Source organism: Glycine soja, chromosome 8 (assembly GCF_004193775.1).
Source record: "Glycine soja cultivar W05 chromosome 8, ASM419377v2, whole genome shotgun sequence".
Taxonomy (NCBI): Eukaryota; Viridiplantae; Streptophyta; class Magnoliopsida; order Fabales; family Fabaceae; genus Glycine; species Glycine soja.
In genome coordinates, this window is record NC_041009.1 from 16,039,382 (window position 1) to 16,057,437 (window position 18,056).

Genomic DNA, 18,056 nt, shown 5'->3' on the forward strand with positions numbered 1-18,056 from the left:
TAAAAGATTGGATATTGTAAATTTGGTAATTATTTTTTGAGAATAATAAAAGGAATCACCTGATTCCAATACCCGTATGTTCTGAGGTGCATTTTCTTCTCTGACTCTTAACTATATATGTCTGTCTCTCAAACCAGTTCTTTGAAGAAAATGTTAGTTTGACATATATTCATAAACAAGACTCGATCGATCTGCTGATAATGCAGGTGAAGAAAAACACACAAGAGATGCTATAGGCAAAATGCTATATATGGGAACCCATTCACTGATCTGGAACATGTAATGATGGGGTGCAGAACTCGCTTGATATATATACCTGTGAATATGCAATGCCACAACACAACTTCTAATAAATCTAATTAAACAAAAGATATATATAAACTGAGATGTCATGAGACATATTTGAATAGGTTACATATGCTTTCTCTCTGGGCTAATCTGACTTCTGCCAACTTGTTTTTTCTGTGCTCCGTGGCTCTCTCCACTATCAGGCTTTATGCCCAAAAGAAACAATCCTATGAAAATATATTTCTAAACCATATCTTTTCAGATTGTGCATGTGGTTTTTTCTAATAAATTTTCAGGTGCCACGCGTATAATACGCCTACTTTATACATTACTCAATTTTTACACCAAATTTTAGGAGTTACTATATACATATATTCTATTTTTATATATCCTTATTTTATATTGTCAGTATTTAATTATCATACTCTAAATATAATATTCACATTGATAGCCTAAATATTTGTACCGTATTTTTTTTTTCTTTTTTTAACTGTTTGTAAAGTAAATTTATTAAATTTTATAATAATTATCTTTAAAATCATGTAAAAAAATGATTTTTAGTTGCTTGATGATTTTTACAGCATGTCTGTTAAACTCTATTATATAATTTACCATTTTATATATTAATTACACTTTTCGACTGTAATAATCATTTTTCTGTATATACATATACAATAATACAAATGTAAGATGGTAGAAAGTGAATACATTGCAGGCTATGATTAAAACCATGATTAACAGAAAGCTTTTATAAAGAGGGTATTGGTGTTAAAAGATCCTTCACTTAAACTGCAGTTTTTACTAACCAACCAAAAAGGGGTCAGAGATTTCCGCACTTAAAAAGAATACAAAAACAGGTATGCCATAAAATATTGAGGATTTGACATTCAAAATACTAACCTGAAGTCTCATGCTCCCTTGTCTCAAGCACTATCCTTCTCAAAATCCACTATATAATATATATTGCTCTAAACTGTTAAAACCATATTACTACAATATAATAACAGTCCCTCCCTTTTATCTTTCCCTTGTATTTATATTCACATTCAAGGGGCTTATTTGTTATACAGTTTCCTGACTTAATTGCTCAAGTACCAATATTTGTTTTTATTATAAAAGCATGTACCTTTTGTTCTTCCTACCAATACAAGGTTCTCCACAACAAACACGCTGATGAATCAATACTGGGACTTCTTCAATGGCAGATGAAGGTACAACCTTAACCTTATTCTCTCACTTTCTATTCTCTTCTCTTTTCAGTTTGTTAAATGTATCTGGGCTATATATCTTTTATAAAGGGACAGAATTATTCTCTTTCCTTTAATTTTTCGACTTGTATTTTATCAGAATACAGCACTGCATAAAATTCAGTTTCTTAATCTCACCTAACCCTTTGGTTCTTTTCTTTCACCTCCTCACAGCTATCTCTCCATATTGAATTTGAAAAAGCCAGTTAGTGCTACAGCCAGATTGTGCAAAACCTTGGTGTAAAATCTGTGTTCAATCCTCTGTTTTGTTGCTGACATTGAAGACTCTTAAACAATTAATCAAGAATTGTTCTAGTGTTTTGGTTCTGGCACCAGTTGATCTACTATTGGGAATTGGTAAGGCCTTAAAGTCAATACATTTTTTTTGTTCTAAGATAAAGTAATGGGGGTATGTTTATTTCATCTCATTTTATAATTGTTATTCTCTTCAACATTTTGATAGGTAACAAGGATCACTTTCTACTACAACATTCAACTAGATTTCTTGTACTTTCATTTTCATCAAAAATTACATTCTTCTATGGATGGTCTTAGTTGGGATGCCTCACAACTGTGGAGTACTATTCAGCAACCACCAGACTTTGAAGGAGGCTACTCCATGCCCCCCAATGTTCTCAATCAAATACAAGAGATGCAGAAAGCTCAAACAGGTCATGCATATTCAAATTCTGAAAGAGGGATTTATCACTCGGCAGGTGCCACTACCACTTCCTCTGAGATGATGGATGTGATGCAAAAACAAGACACAAATCTATCACAGCATGTGTCAATCATGCAAGTGAAACCAGCTGGAGCTGGAGCCAGTTGGGGAGAAACTTTAACATCCCAATCATACCCATCCCTATCAGTCAATAGACCTCACAGTATGAACCTGATTAGCAACTACATGCCAGATTTCTACATGGCCCACCAACAACAGCAGCAGCAACAACAACAACAACAACTTGAGTCTTTTGACTGCTTGATTTCAGCTACCAACAGCAACACAGACATCACTTCTGTTGAAGATGATGATGGGATCTCAATGATTTTATCTGACTGTGGAAACCTGTGGAGCAACTTCAGTTATGGCAGTGCAGCTTCCACAGGTGAGTCTGAGAGCAATGCTTCCAATGGTAGAAACAAAGACATGCAGTGTAGTCCAGTCAATATTGAAGTTGATGAAACAGTTTCTCAAACAGTGGAATCAGAGGCTAATTGTTCAAAGAGGAGTCATGCCCATGATCAATCTAAAATGATCAAAGTTGGTGATTCCTGCTTCAGTATTGTTCAAAATTCTTCTCCTATTGAAGAAGGTGGTTTCAGACTTGTCTCAGATATTAATCAACCAGAATGCAAGAAATCAAGATGGGATATGAGTTCCTCCTCAAATAATATCAATTTCCAGCAACCAAATTCATCCATTTCTTCTTCCATTGAAGAGCCTGATCCAGAGGCAATTGCACAAATGAAGGAAATGATATATAGGGCTGCAGCTTTTAGGCCAGTGAACTTTGGGTTGGAGGTGGCTGAAAAGCCGAAGAGGAAGAATGTGAAGATATCAACTGATCCACAAACTGTGGCTGCAAGGCACAGAAGGGAGAGAATAAATGAGAAGATTAGGGTTTTGCAGAAGCTTGTGCCTGGGGGAAGCAAGATGGACACAGCATCAATGCTTGATGAGGCTGCAAACTACCTCAAGTTTCTCAGGTCACAGGTGAAGGCACTGGAAAGTCTAGGAAACAAAGTTGATGCAATGAATTGTCCTCCTACTAGCATTGCCTTCTCTTTCAACCCTTCTTTTCCCATGCAAACACCACCCCTCTGTCACATCCATCATTCCCATGGAGTCAAACAAAACAACCCCGCATGACCCCTATCATTTCATTACCAATCTCAACGATTAACATATCTGATCTTCATTTTCTAGCCAAGAAAAATTTCTAATGTTGACTTATATCATTGTATTGTAATTGTCTTCGGTATAATCATCAGTGACTTGTTTAAAATTATCATAATGATGATATTCTCTGGTTTCTATCATAATTAATTAGCTGCACCAGCACCAGCACCACCATGCATGAACAAATAGAGTTTAATTTCAATTTTTTTTTTTGTTAGTGCTATTTATAATGCTATTACAACTGTCAGAGCACTTGTATAGATTGAAGGTGTGGCGAATTGATTACCACGAGAAGAAGTGAAGATAATGGAAATGAAGTTACCTTACTTTTTAGCATGCAGAAAGGCCTAGCAATTATAGTACCCTATTATTGAGATAAAGGGCTAGAGAAAGTGATTGTCACTTTAAGTTTGTTTTATATTATAGTTTAATTAAGGCGCATTTTTCTTGGAGACCCCTCTAACAAGATTTTTTTTAATTGATGTGCTTTGTTAATTAGCTAACCAATGCACGAGACATTCTCTTACGATTAGTGAGCATAGTCAGTGGTCCTGTCTCCTTGATTCGACCCAACGCGTGCTCTTGAAACTCTCACTCCAAACGCATTGCTCAGCACGTGCTGCATATTCTTCTTTTTTAGCTACGAGTGTTTGCTTGTCATAAGCAATACTATAGTCTATATAAAAGCTCTCTATGTCTTATTTAAACGTACCAAATTGCTCTTATATTAATGTGACTAATGATATTGTTAATGATGATGATTATTATGACAACGACGGCTACAACAAAACGTGATGTGGGTCTTGTGCTATTTGTCTTCAAACAGGGGTTATTTTAATTTTGCTCAAATATCTTCATTGAGCACGTCTTTGAGCTATTGTTACCGTATATGCATGTGGTATTTCCAGTTCAAAATGAAGTCCTATCATTCCCTTTTCTCTCTATGTCTCTTTGCTTAAGAAACATTTCTAAACTTTTGGTTCACTTCTGATCACCAACATACAATAGCCAATTCTCCAACTAATTCTTTAATTTTGTCTCAACTCCTCTGCCTTTTTGTAACTAAAATTTTCTTCTGCCAAATATTTTTTTACTCACATATATATAACTATATAAGTCATGTAAAATCTAATAATTTTGTTGTACATAAGCCTAAAGCAATGTAGCATGGCTTTGAATTGCGGTATGCAGTCGCAAGATGCGGCTATAATATTGCAGTTTTGAAGGTCACTAACTGTACTTACAAATTTGTCTATATTTTTTTCATAACATAGTGGATTAATAAATGTAAGTGTAATTTAAAATCATGGAATATACTTAATTTTCTCTTACACTGTATATGAAAAAATATTTATTGAAAAAATCGAGTTATCAATCGATATAAGAGATATGATTCATACATTTAAGTACTTTAAGATTTTGGATAAAGATACAATGTTTAATTATCTTTATAATCCTTATCGAGCTTGTTAACTCTTCTAGGTCCTCTCTTGACTCCCCTAGTAGTATTATAGTCTGCTTGACTAGACTTTAGGGGTGAGCAGATATTACAGAGATAAGTGTAAGCGGTTAGTCTCACATTAGTTAGAAAAAACTGAATGAAGAATATATGAGAGTCGTGTCTAAACTTTTGGATAGTTTTTGCTATTAGCCTATTAACACTTTTAGGAGCTCTCTCCCAAACTCCTCAACTTACTTTTTTCAAGAAAAAATTATCTAAGTAATGCATGAGTTAATTTTATATTCACTTCGATTAAACCATACGCACAAGGATATTTCTTATAGCTTAACCTAAGTAATTGGTGAATCTAGTGTGCCACGAAGGATATGAAGGAACATTTTCTCCCCTTGATAAGTGTTACAATGCATAACCACCAAATCACCAAGTTGAAGCCAATCAACTAGATCAACCAAAATCAACTAGGTTTTTAATTACGTGGGTCCTGCTCTTGCTTGTACCCAGTGATTGCTTGTTTTGTTCTTAAAATTGGAATTGGAATTGAAGGTCGAGAGATTTGGGGGGAAAAGGTTGCCATGCTTGGATCAAAAGGGTATATAGCAGTTGAGTTCCTTGCTAAATTTGGAGATTCTGTTGTGAAATGGATTAGTAGATTTTGCTAAATTTGCTCGTTTGATTTTATAATCAATAAAGCAATTGTCAATAAAACATCAATTTCGTTCAGACTTGAAAATGCCAATAGATAACCAAATTCTTTTGTAGGCTTTCACAAGTGGGACAGAGAGAGGATGACAAATACTAGACTTTGTTTAACAAACGGTTGTGTTGTAGCTGTTGATTCTCCGGCTTGGCTAAAATATATTTGCTACGAGTCATTTTTCTTAGTTGTACAAGATATGTTAAATTAAAAATAAATAATTATAACAGTTTCAGAATTTCATTTTTACAAGTAAAATTAAACTTCAAGATAATAAAAGGGAAAGAAAATTGTGTTATGACAGTACACTACTGACTTGGTTTTTCTGTTGTCTCTTTCTTAACTGTTCTCGTGTTGTTTTTTGAAAATCATATAATTTTAAATTGAATCATAAAATTAAATATTAATAAAATTAAATATTAACATAAACTAAGTGAACAACGTAGGAACAACAAAAAAAGGACAACAGAAAAACTAATTTATACACTACACGTCTACACATGATCGGTGGCAGAGCCATGCTTATTTCTGTAGGTTCGCAAAGATAGAGATTTAAGATTTATTAATTTGTTTATGATTGAAATGTAGTTGAGTAAGTGATAATTAAAAATGTTTTTAATACAATATATTAAGTGATAGTATCTAACACAAAAATCATAAAAAATAAGATAAAATTCAAATTATGGATGTTGATTTAATAATAAGAGATTAAATATTAATAAACTTCACATATATAGACCTTTATAACTTTGTACTGAATCTTTGTTAAAAAAACATTATTAACATCTTATTAATTGTGTCATCTTTTTAATATTATTTCTTGAATATTATACATTGGGTTATATTTTTTAATAATTAAATTTAATCAAACTCATTATTCGATTATAATTTTCTTTCAATTCAATTGTCTACTCAAACAACCCTTTTATTTGTTTGTTGTTTGTTTTAATTTTATAAAAGAAGAAGTAAATTTTAGAAGTTCCTTTGAATTTGAACTTACTCTTCACTATTTTTTTTTTTTGAGTAAGAATTAAGATTAGTTTAATTGGCATCCATAAAAAATTTTGGTGTTGTTATTGATGGAGAAGGTGCCAGTTTTTTTTTCATACCTGTTCTTCTTTTATAGGTAAACTAAAACATGATCTAAGAGAAAATCACCCAGAGAATAATGAAGTAAGTCAAATTTCAAGCCAAGAGGATAAAGAATTCCCTCTTTGTCTCCAAAATTGGGCTTGACCAAGTTAAATGCATCTTGTTGAGATGTGTTTGATTTAAAAGAAAGAAATCCTAGGGATAAAAATAAAAGAAATTTTTTAAATTAAAATAAAGTATAAAATGTGAGTTAAAAAAAAATACATTTCTCTCCTTCATTCTAAATACACCATTAGTGAGAAGGTAAGGGCCCACACATGAACTTGAAGGAAATCCATGGTTTGCTTAAAAATAAAAAGGAATTCTTAAAAAGTAAATCAAGCTTCGAGCTTTCTTTTCTCTTAAGCCAACAAACAAAGCAAATGACTATATATCCTCCCTACCACTTAAAAGTGTCCAAATATAGGAAGGCATGTTAAAACTATTTTCTTGAGACATTCTTTCTCGCCTTCAGAGCACAGGTAACATAACAGAGGGAGATATATATGCTCCATCAAGTAAAAAGAAACCATAGACCCTTCCTCAGTGTTGGGAATGACTGTGTGTTAGTTGCCCCAACACAAGATTATAGAGCATCTCCTCGTGCAATATTTTTATAAAAGGAGGATGTTAAATGAAGTTAGTGGGGAGGTTCTCTAATGAATAAAACCCAACAATTTGGATTTTGCTACACTTTCTAGAAGGGTTGATGAAGTAAATGTTTCTATCCTTGAACATCAAATTTCTAATTAATCTAACCTCTTGTTTTTCAACAGTTTGCTATGAACCAAACGGAACCATCTAGAGTCTGTGGGATTTGAATCGATCCAGATCACTCCATTGGTGCTTGTCCATCGCTTCAAGAAGGACACAAAAACAAGCAAATGCAATTGGAGTAGGACCACAAAATTTCCAGAAATTCCAACCAAGATGATCAATTACATACAAATTCTAAGCTAGATATGTCTCTCAAGAATATAGTTAAAGCTGTTATTACTGACCGTCAAACATTCCAAACTTGGATATGCAGATAAGTCTACTAGCATCCTCCTCTATGAATAATTAGTTGGGATTACAATGAAAACTCCCTTCTCAAACATATGTAAAAGTAATAAATTAAAGACCCATAAACACACAAGCCAATTCTACAATACAACAAAAACCGATAGCATATGTTCACCATTTCCCTTGTCCTTGTAAAAGTATCTTAAATGCAACAAGGAATAGAAATGCATACATTTCTTTAAAATTTTTAATCCTGTTTTTACCTGGCTAGAGAACTAAGTCCACTATTCACCCGCAGAGACAATTTCACTGGATCCAGTGGACGTAGTCCCAAGTTTCCCCACGGGGAAACATTGTTTTAGTTCCATGACCACTTGATTCATTGTTGGCCTATTAACAGAACTCGGAGCAACACAGGCCATTGCAACATCTATTACTTTCCTTGCAGCCTCACTGTCATATTCTCCTTGTAACCTTGTATCCACAACACCATCAATTTCACCATCATCAGCCAGCATGGAACTTACCCATTTGATTATGTGAGTTCTCACCTGGGTTTTCAGTATGACTGTCCTCCCCGTGATTATCTCTAGAAGAACAATCCCAAAACTATACACGTCACTTTTTTCATTCAACCTGTTTGTTATGTTGTATCTGTATGACAAGTTGATAATAAGCACAAGTGCACAACAACCACTTATAAGTTCTTTTCTAATTTCGTAAGAATTTATACACTTCTGATTCCTTCAAGTGACAATCTTGTGTAACAAAATGCAGAGAAAAACACCTATTCACCTTTAAAAGTGTTAGGTGTTATCACTTAGTTTTTGAAACTAACTAAATTAAAAATAAATAAAAAAGTCTTTAGAACTGTGTCAATCAAGTAGTCCATTTGTTACATACAACATATAACTTCTTTTTTTGACAATGTACAACATATGACTTAGGTGATGGTAGTAATATTAACCTATGTTTAGAGACTAAAACAACACTAATTAATTAGTTAAATTAAGGGGCTTAGATGATATGATTGATTTTTCAAAAAAAAAAATAGATATGATTGACAATTTTAGGGATTTATTTATAATTTCCTTAGTTTTAGAAATGGTAATTGACATGAGAACAATACATACTCTGGGTCAAGGTATCCTGGGGTGCCTGCAATTGCTGTTGATACATGGGTGTCACCATCATCTGAAAAGATTCTTGACAATCCAAAATCAGATATTTTGGCGCGGAGATTCTCGTCGAGTAAAATATTTCTAGTCTTAACATCTCTGTGAATAATTGGGGGCTTGCAACCATTATGAAGGTACTCCAAGCCTGCAGATAATTGAAGTGGTAGTAGTAACTTCAAGTTAACTGTAGCATAATAGAATTAAAGTAGGTAATTTTATTTTTGCTTTTGTGCCTCCCTTAATCCTCACCTATTGCAGAATCCAAAGCAACTTGAAATCTCTGTTCCCAACCTAAGAATGTTTGACTTTGACCTGTATCCGAGGGATGTTAAAAAATATTGGAGCAGTGTGAGGTGAAATTATACATTGAGTAGAAATGAAAAAGTTAAATATCATATAAGTAAAGAGAAAATCTATAAATCTGAGCCTTAAGATTTTAGATTAAAGTGTGATGTTAAATTATTTTAGGTGATTATCCACGACTCATTAGTGTAAATCTCCCCGTCCTTCCACTCAATTCCCCAACAAAAAAAAATATAACATCCCGAATATGTCCCCAAAATATACATTTAAGTATGTTTGGATATTTTTTTTCATAAATTAAAATTAACTTTTTCAAAAATTAATTTTTAATTTATACATAAATTAATTTTAATTTATAGTGAAGTTTATTGTTTTCTCTCCTATAAATACTTATAAGAAGTTAACATACTCTTACTACATTGTATGAGTCCCACTTGATTAGAATAAAACGATTTATATGTTCTGCTCAAATTATAAGCCTTTTGCACTCTTAGCTAATTTAATAAATTAGTCTTTTGGTTTGATTCTTCTCTTATACAAGTTATAACAATTGATATTTTCATTAAAAGTGAATTATAAAAAGGCTATCTTTTTCTTGACACAATAAATAGGCTATATATAGGCTAGATTAAAGTGAAGTATACAAAATATTGATTTGTAACCGAAGTCATTTAGGGGGAAAAGGCTACCGTAAGGTTCAAGTTGATATATAGCATGAAGTTGTCACACGAAAGTTAGCTATTAATAAAGGAGGTGACATACAATGTCATGATTCTCATATTAAATAGAATAAAAAGCTTAATATGATACTTAAGCTAAAAGACTTTTTTCACTATACTTTTACGTTAGGATTTCCTCCCGTGCTTAAGTTATAGTTATTATAACATGGATATTCATATCTACGGTTAAAATATATATTCTTGGTCAACCGAAGACAATTATAATGGACAAAAAGGAGTATATAAAATGAATTACTAATATTTTGGACACAATATTAATTAGTGCATGCTTGTTTAGAGTTTATTAATCAGAAGAAATATTACTTTATTTTTTTTAAAAAAAATCTCTCAAAAATTTCTATTAGAAAAAAAAATTAAGTTTAAAATAACTCAATTTATTTAAAGGCTAAAATTACTTAATTTAAATATGCACCAATCCCTACAAAAAGCGCATGAAATAAAACTTTTGCACTACATATAAACATATTTAAAACCTGATAGCTTCTCAGCTAGGTCTCCGTTGGTCATGTATTCATAGATGAGTGCTGTTCTGGTGCCTTCATTGCAATATCCAATAAGTGGAGTAAAGCATCTATGGTGTACTCTTGTGAGAATATTTGCCTGCAGATCAGATAGAGTCCATGCCATCATCTTAAGTGACTTGAGAATATTGAGGGTTAAAAGCAATAAGTCTTCAATTTCTATTTATACATAAAATCCAAATTGGAAGTGATGTTTGATCCTTAAGTTAAATCCATATTATTGTTTGTATTAATTATTTTTAGATTAAATATATTTAATAAAAAAAGATCAAAGCTATAACCACAAACAATTAGAAGAGAGAAAATGATAGTTTAAAAAAATTCAAGATATATTTATTGTTATGAATTAAATTAATCATTTTTCTTAATTTTGATGAATTAGACAATCATGTTTTATAAATAGGATTATATATATATACCTCTGTCTGAAATTGCCGAACACCTTGAGTTGAATGAGAGAGCATCTTCACGGCTACTTGTGTTTCACCTATGCAACCATAGTAGACAGTTCCAAATCCTCCTTTACCCACAACCCTCTCAAAATTATTCGTAATACTTTGAACCTCTGAGTAGCTGAACTCTTGTTTCTTCGAGTCTACATATTCCATTTTGTTGGAAAACTTCAACTTCTTCATACTCACAACAACTGATATGGAAGAAACACAGTACTATTTGGTTACTACTTTACATTCAGTTAGTATGAACATATTAAACAATATATAGAGTGAGGACAAGGAGGTTATTCAAAAGTTTTCTTTCCCGTTATTACTTTATCGTTCTCTCTCTTAAGTTAATAATAATAATTTGTAAACATTTCGCCAACTCCTGCCTTATCATACAATTTTATACCTTCAAATCAATTATACGAATTGTTATCGTACCTTGTACTCTTCTAAAAACAAATAGTGATACTGCCGAAAGGATGAAGGCTCCCACAAGTGTTACTACCAACGGAATTACAACCTTGTTTCTCTTGTGGCATGGAGTCGAGGTGCTAAGATTTTGATTTCCATCAACACTAACACAAAACTTCCGTGATTTAGTAATTAATTGAACTAATAAAAAATAATTAAGAACTTAATATGGATTAGGTCTGAATCAATTTTCTGATTTTGCATTTGAGACCTCTCTCATTTAAATTTGACAAACGTATAAATTTTTTATGTTAAAGCGAGCTAAAGCGAGCTATAACGAAATATTATGCCTGCCAAAAGCAAAAAACGATTAGAGAGGACATGCTGGGTAGTAAACTACACAATAACAGTTGCAGACTTAAACATTATTCCACTTTAAACATTTTAAAGAAGTTTTAAAAATATTTTACATCAGTTAAATTTTAAATCTTAAAGCCTAATACCGTATTTTCACCCAAAATTTTATAATTTTAAACCTTATAAGTATGCCACTCTTTTCACTTATATAGTTTTTCGTACTATCTTAGCATGCATCAATTTTTTTTCTTTCAAATTTTATCCGGATCATGTTATTCATTTTCTCGAATTTTATCATTGTTCTATTTAATATTTGACAGATACTTAACGAAATGATAAAACTCTAGAAAATTGAATAATATTATAATAAATTTGTAAGAATCAAGTAATAAAATTCGCTAAATCATATTAATTTGGTGGTAAAAATGTATAATCAAGCCAAAGCTGAAAATCCATAAACAAATTAGTTACTTAATATTTTGCATTTGCATCTTATTTTTCTCATCCTACATGGAAATTCTTCCAATGGTTTAACAACTGGTATGAATTTAATGTCTGACAATTACTAGGGACTAAAGCGCATTAAATTTGTTTGTTTAGGAACTAAAACTTACAATTTTTACGTACAAGGTCAAAACAATTAAACAGGTCCGAAACCAATAAATAATTAAACCTAAATGTGATTTAATGAAATAGAAAATATGACATAAACCAACAAATTACCAGATAAAGCATAACAAGCTTACCTTAATATTAGTGACCCATTCTTTGATCTCTCAATTAGTTTTGCTGGAATTGACCCAGATAGCTTATTCCCTCCTATATTTCTTCAATCGAAAGACAATCATATGATCCTCTATATTCTCAGAAATAAAAATATCAAAATCACTTAAAATATAATATATAGTTCTGCTCAAAATACAACTTACAAAATCCTCAGGTACTCAAGTTGAGATAATGACTCGGGCACAAAACCATTTAAACTGTTATCTGAGACATCCCTGTTAATTCAGTAAGTGAGAAGACCATAGCATGTAACAATTCCACTGGTGATGTTCCAAAAAATATGTGTAGACATACTAACTGTATTAATTATTATGGGTTTGTGTTTTTTAATTATTTGTGTAAGCTTTGATTAAAATTATTGACTAATTGTATATAGATTTATATAGTTATAATGGGAAAAAAATATAGATTTGGTTACAATTTTATGTGGTAATTTTAAGATTATGATCGGTCATAAGCTAAACTTAAAATAAATTGCCTTAATTGTAAATTTAGTCCTCCTATTTATCTCAAATTTTAATTTTGGTCCTCTAATAATTTAATTTATGAATTTAATCTCTCAATTTTTTATAATCTCATTATTTTAATCTTTAATTCTGAAATTGGACGTTGACTTTTATTTGTCAATGTTGACGATCACGTGTTGTATTTTTATTGAATGTTACTGTTGCGTATTGCGCTTTTATTGAAAGTTAACGTTAATTAGGTACACAAAATTAACGTTTCAATAAAAGTGTAACACGTGACGATCAACGTTGACAAATAACAATCAATGATCAATTTTGGGATTGTGGAATGAAATAATAAAATTAAAAAAAATTAGAGGATTAAATTTGTGAATTAAATTATAAGAAGATTAAAATTGAAATATGAGATAAATAGAAAGATTAAATTTACAATTAAGTCAAATAAATAAATAAAAGTATTTTAATCAATTTTAAAATGACTAGGATGCAAAAACATAACGCATGCGTACCTAGAATTTACTCTGTATATGCATATAATTTAATGCGAAAAATCTGTACATATAATTCAGTGGCTACTTACAGGGACTGTAGTTCTGAAAGATCTGAGACTGAAGCGGCTATCTGCCCTCCTAGTTTGCTTGAGCTAAGGTTCCTATTTGTCATTGATACAATCATACAGTTAACGTTATTAATTGAGAAAATGAAAGTTGGCAGCGATGGTGGTACGTACACATGTCAGCTTAGACAGACATAAAATACATGTAAGTATATATACAAATTTTTTACTCCAATAACTGTAAAATAACACATTAAATAAAAAATGATTTTTCATAACATAAAATTGAAAAAAATAATTAAAAGAGAAGTGCACCTATGAACAGAAATTTCTATAATAGGTATAAATAATAATTATCTTGTACTATTTAGATAAATATATATTTTATTTGTATTATTGGGATAAAAAATTCCGTATATATATAATCCTAAAAATTTCAAGAATTAAGAATGTAACTTAATTAATTATCAGCACTCACAATGATATGATTCTAGGATTGATGCCGTAGCTGCAGTCCAGGCCACTCCATCTGAATTTTTCTGGAAGACATGGGTCCCCTTGCCAATCTATTCTGGATATCCCATAGTAGCGTTTGATGTTCTCCATGGCATCAACTATCGTTTCCAAATACAATTATGCGTAACCGTGTAAGAGCCGAGAAATTGATGGAAACAAATTTGCTGGTGAGTTAAACAGCAGGATAGACAGGCATATATATAAGTGGAATACGTACATACCATCTTTAATATCTGTTGTTGAATTTAGATCTGTTATTAATTGATAAACCTCAAAAGCATTGAGAATTGGGGGAGCATCCGATTCTGCAGTTGCTCTAATTAAAAAGCGAACGGAACCTTGAGTTGCATATTTGTTACTAATAGTGACAGGCTTCATATATTCGAGAGTTATAGGCTCAGAGAGTATGTTTTCATCATTGAGAGTGATGTTGATTATCCTTCTGAGCCCTGGAGCAAGCTGTTGAATTTCAGCAAAGTGAAAGTAGACATAATATCTGGAATACTTGTCCAAGAGAACATTCCATTCAATTTCATAGTCATAGTACAAGTCATATGAGCGATTGAAGGACTGCACTGCGGTTTTCAAGACTTCAGCTGGTACTTTATAAATATCATTGCCAGATTTATTAACATCTATGGTTGTATTGATCTTATACCAATCTTTAACATCGCGCCAGTACCACCTGCGATCATAGATATCGTCCTTGTACCTATAGGAAACATTGTCGATCCCTTAAAATATATATCACCACCTTTTGTGCTTTGTTAAGTGTTCCTCTGTTAATTAGAATTGGTAATTAAATAAATAAAAGATCATACATGCATATTTGGGTATTGTTTTTCAAAGATATTACTCGTAGCAAAAACGGATCACCTAAGCTTTTATCTCTTATCATTTCCATTTCTTAACAGGCCAACTAATTTACGTACGTAAGCTTCCATTTTTTGTATATCTACTTGGACATACAATTTTTTAAAAGTTAACTTAAACAACAAAAAGTCTCAATTAATTAATTCCATAGAAAAATGTCAATTTATTAACTTTTGTTAAAAATATGAGTGAGAAATTTCAACTCACGAACTTTTTCCCTCTTCATTCTCCCTTTCCAATCACTGATCAACTTATATCCCCACAATGCAACGAAGTCTCAATAGCACTAAATGTTAACTCTAGATTTTGGGTGTCTATCCATAGTATTCCTAAGTTAAAAAAAATAAGTAGAGATTATTGAAACAAGATAGAGTTCACCTTTTATAATAGGTTTCAACAGGGCCACCGACATCAAACCGCCCATGGAGGTATAGATATGATTGTGACATGATTTGGTAAATGGAAGTGCTTAAAGGTCGTAACTCTAATGACGAAATGAAAGGTGTACCAGTGTCAATATTAACCAGACACACTTGTATGGTGTCTGTTGTGGGAGCATGAATAATCTCGGCCCAAATATAGGATCTGTCTGCCGTGTTAACATTTTTCCAGTAGTTGACCCCGAGATAGAGATCGAACGTAGGGGCATGATTTTTTCCATCGTAGTTTCCATATCCGAACATAGCCCGAATCAGATAACTTTGCTGTTCACCTTGCTTATACTCGGGCTTCAGAGTATAACAGTTCCTATTTCCCTCAGGGAAGCTTCTCAATGTGTGTAGCTGTCTTCCTAAACCAGGGATATTTGTGTTAATAAATACAGAAGACGTCAACAAGTTTTCTCCCGTTTCTATGAAATCTGTGTCTGTCTTATAAAAGATACTTGTTTCCTCGTCCAAGTAATCGTTACTTGCTCCACAGTCAATGCTTATAAATCCTACAATTTTTTTTAATTAGCTAAATGAACTAGATGCAACATTTGATGAAACCACACAAACACTCAAGCCTAAATTGTAAGCAAAATAGTCATGATAACACAATATCCTCGTAGGTCAAATGAGTGTAGGTCAAATTACAGCACAACAAAAAGCATCTTACAATAATTAAAGACATTAATAAATAATAAATACATAAGTACAATTTTCTTTCAATTGAAATATTAATAATAATTTTACTTAATTTTATAAAATAATATATAGATGTGTTAAGAATAAAAATAATGTTGAAAATAATTGAGTTAAATGGATACTGTTTGTAAAGATTACTGTTAAAATATTTAAATGATAAAATTGATAAGAAAAGAAAAAATAAGCAAAAAGTTATGTTTCATTCAACTTTATTTTTTCTTCTTTAAAATGTATTTTAAAGTTTAAGATTAAAATACAAATTTATTTTTATACTCTAAATATATTAAAATTTACTACTTGGACAGGGAGACTCTCACTGCATCTTTACTTTCAATTAGTCATTCTCAATATTTTACTTTTTTTTTTTCATTCAGATATACAGTACACAGTATATCTTGCATCTAGAAAAAGGAAAAAAAATTCACTCACTAGACCGATCTTAGTGAGCTTTCTAAATATATTTTGAGTGAACAATTTTGTTTATAAAAAAAGAGAATGAAAAATGTCCAGCCAAATATTACCTAATAAATACTTTCTCTCCTTCTCTCATGCATATATATGTGGATTTGTAGTTGAGAGAATCTTGAACAAATTAAACATGCCCCATGCATTAGTTTATATATGTGGAATAAAATTTATGGGCTTACCGGGATTGTACTCCTCAGTGATTTTCTCTCTGAAACGTGGATGCGGCTTTGAGTCACCACCAGGAATAAATAAAATTTGAAGGCAAACGTTCAAGGTAAAAATCCATACCAGTGCGCTCCTCATACTATCTGTATGCATGTACAACACAATGACCAGACACACTTTCCTTAAGTCTATTATGGCATATATAGATGCTAGCTCATGCTCTCTGCACTTTAGCATATATAGTACTTGTGTTGGAATTTTTTTCCCCCTTTATTGACTTGACTAATTAAGCCAGATTACCATTATTTCTACTCACAACGTACGTTTTGCTTTAGTTTGTTTGGAACACCACAAATTACGTTTGGTCTGAGAGATTTCGCATTAGAGACCAGAAATTGCCGTGTGCTAACAGTCATGTCCTATACGAGTATGAGTAAGTTGGTTGCATTACCAGAGCTAGAAAATCTACTAGCAGCCAATAACTGTACACCTATGCTTGGAGCTTTGATAACGGCTAAATATAAGTTATTTTTATAATAAAAATATTTTTGAAAATATTTATTTAGTAGTTATTTTTGTATAAATGATAAGAATCTATATTTTTTTTATTTATGGCTTGCAGATATGAAAAGGAGAGATTAAAAGAGTAAAAGATCGGAAAAATATCTAAAATCTCAAGAAGATATGATTAAAAGCAAAACAAATCCAAAAGATATCAAAAATATTAAAAAGGAAGATTTCTAGCATTCATTACAACAATAACTATAAAAAGAGAGTCAAGCCAAGTAGAAAAAGACAAACACCACAGAACCTCTCTCCTAGGGTTTCATTTACTTTATTTCTTTCTTTCACTCATCTTATCCCATCTGAGTTCCTATATCTCATCCATTGTAAAGTTTTCAATGACCATGAGTGGTTAAATCCCTAGTTAGGATCTATCAGGCCTAAAAGCCAAGTGATGTATGATGTACTCATTGTTTATCAATGCAGATGTGTTTTCTATTCTATTATCTTTTCTGTTTTTATCTTGCATTATTCATCGTTATACTCTATTAGGGGAAACGCTCGGGAGAAGGTAATTTCTAAATAAGATTTAAAGAAGGTATGCATACATTAGTTTTAGGTGTTACACGCTTGGATGAAGGTAACTTCTATTAGAACAAAAAAAAAGGATTTCGTTGGAAAGTCATTGTTAGACATAGAATGATTATTTTATGTCCATGCATTCTTGCAAACATCTAGAATTGATACTTCATGCATTTTATTTGGAGTCTTTACAAAGAAATTTGAAAGATAGATAAATAAAATAGGTCTGTCATCCTTAACAATCAAGGACAAGTAATTAACAGATGTGGGTAGAATAGAATCACCTAAATTGATAAAGAAAAATCATAAACTCATACATCATAGACAAA

The 18,056-nt window shown here is 31.6% G+C and overlaps 2 protein-coding genes across 4 annotated transcripts; one reads left to right on the top strand and one right to left on the bottom strand.

Moving 5' to 3' along the window:
* The first annotated feature begins 1,369 nt into the window (after nt 1-1,369).
* Nucleotides 1,370-3,553, top strand: LOC114422351 (transcription factor bHLH87-like). The gene is made up of 3 exons (XM_028388667.1): nt 1,370-1,499; nt 1,710-1,892; nt 1,999-3,553. Exon 3 carries the CDS (start codon nt 2,077-2,079, stop codon nt 3,406-3,408), a length of 1,332 nt encoding a protein of 443 aa, XP_028244468.1. The 5' UTR covers nt 1,370-1,499; nt 1,710-1,892; nt 1,999-2,076; the 3' UTR covers nt 3,409-3,553.
* A 4,039-nt stretch (nt 3,554-7,592) lies between these two features.
* LOC114422341 (putative leucine-rich repeat receptor-like protein kinase At2g19210) lies at nt 7,593-17,032 on the bottom strand. Of its 3 annotated transcripts, none has more exons than XM_028388651.1 (13): nt 16,656-17,028; nt 15,260-15,818; nt 14,230-14,720; nt 13,971-14,106; nt 13,517-13,588; nt 12,613-12,684; nt 12,430-12,510; nt 11,354-11,490; nt 10,892-11,118; nt 10,425-10,551; nt 9,158-9,220; nt 8,864-9,053; nt 7,593-8,384 (listed from the first exon to the last, which is right to left on the bottom strand). In XM_028388651.1, the coding sequence occupies exons 1-13, from the start codon at nt 16,876-16,878 to the stop codon at nt 8,015-8,017; spliced, it is 2,748 nt and encodes a 915-aa protein (XP_028244452.1). In that variant the 5' UTR covers nt 16,879-17,028; the 3' UTR covers nt 7,593-8,014. The 3 variants fall into 3 exon arrangements, with proteins under 3 accessions (XP_028244452.1, XP_028244454.1, XP_028244455.1); XM_028388653.1 differs by having other exon boundaries at nt 15,260-15,671; nt 16,656-17,027; XM_028388654.1 differs by having other exon boundaries at nt 8,123-8,319; nt 16,656-17,032.
* Nucleotides 17,033-18,056: the final 1,024 nt, after the last annotated feature.

Coding starts and splice junctions, on each gene's coding strand:
- LOC114422341 (XM_028388651.1), bottom strand. CDS start 16,878: ATGCTAAAGTGCAGAGAGCATGAGCTAGCATCTATATATGCCATAATA. Junction 15,819..16,655: donor CACTGAGGAGTACAATCCCG/GTAAGCCCATAA, acceptor AAAAAATTGTAG/GATTTATAAGCATTGACTGT. Junction 9,221..10,424: donor CCTAGCTGAGAAGCTATCAG/GTTTTAAATATG, acceptor CCTCGGATACAG/GTCAAAGTCAAACATTCTTA.
- LOC114422351 (XM_028388667.1), top strand. CDS start 2,077: ATGGATGGTCTTAGTTGGGATGCCTCACAACTGTGGAGTACTATTCAG.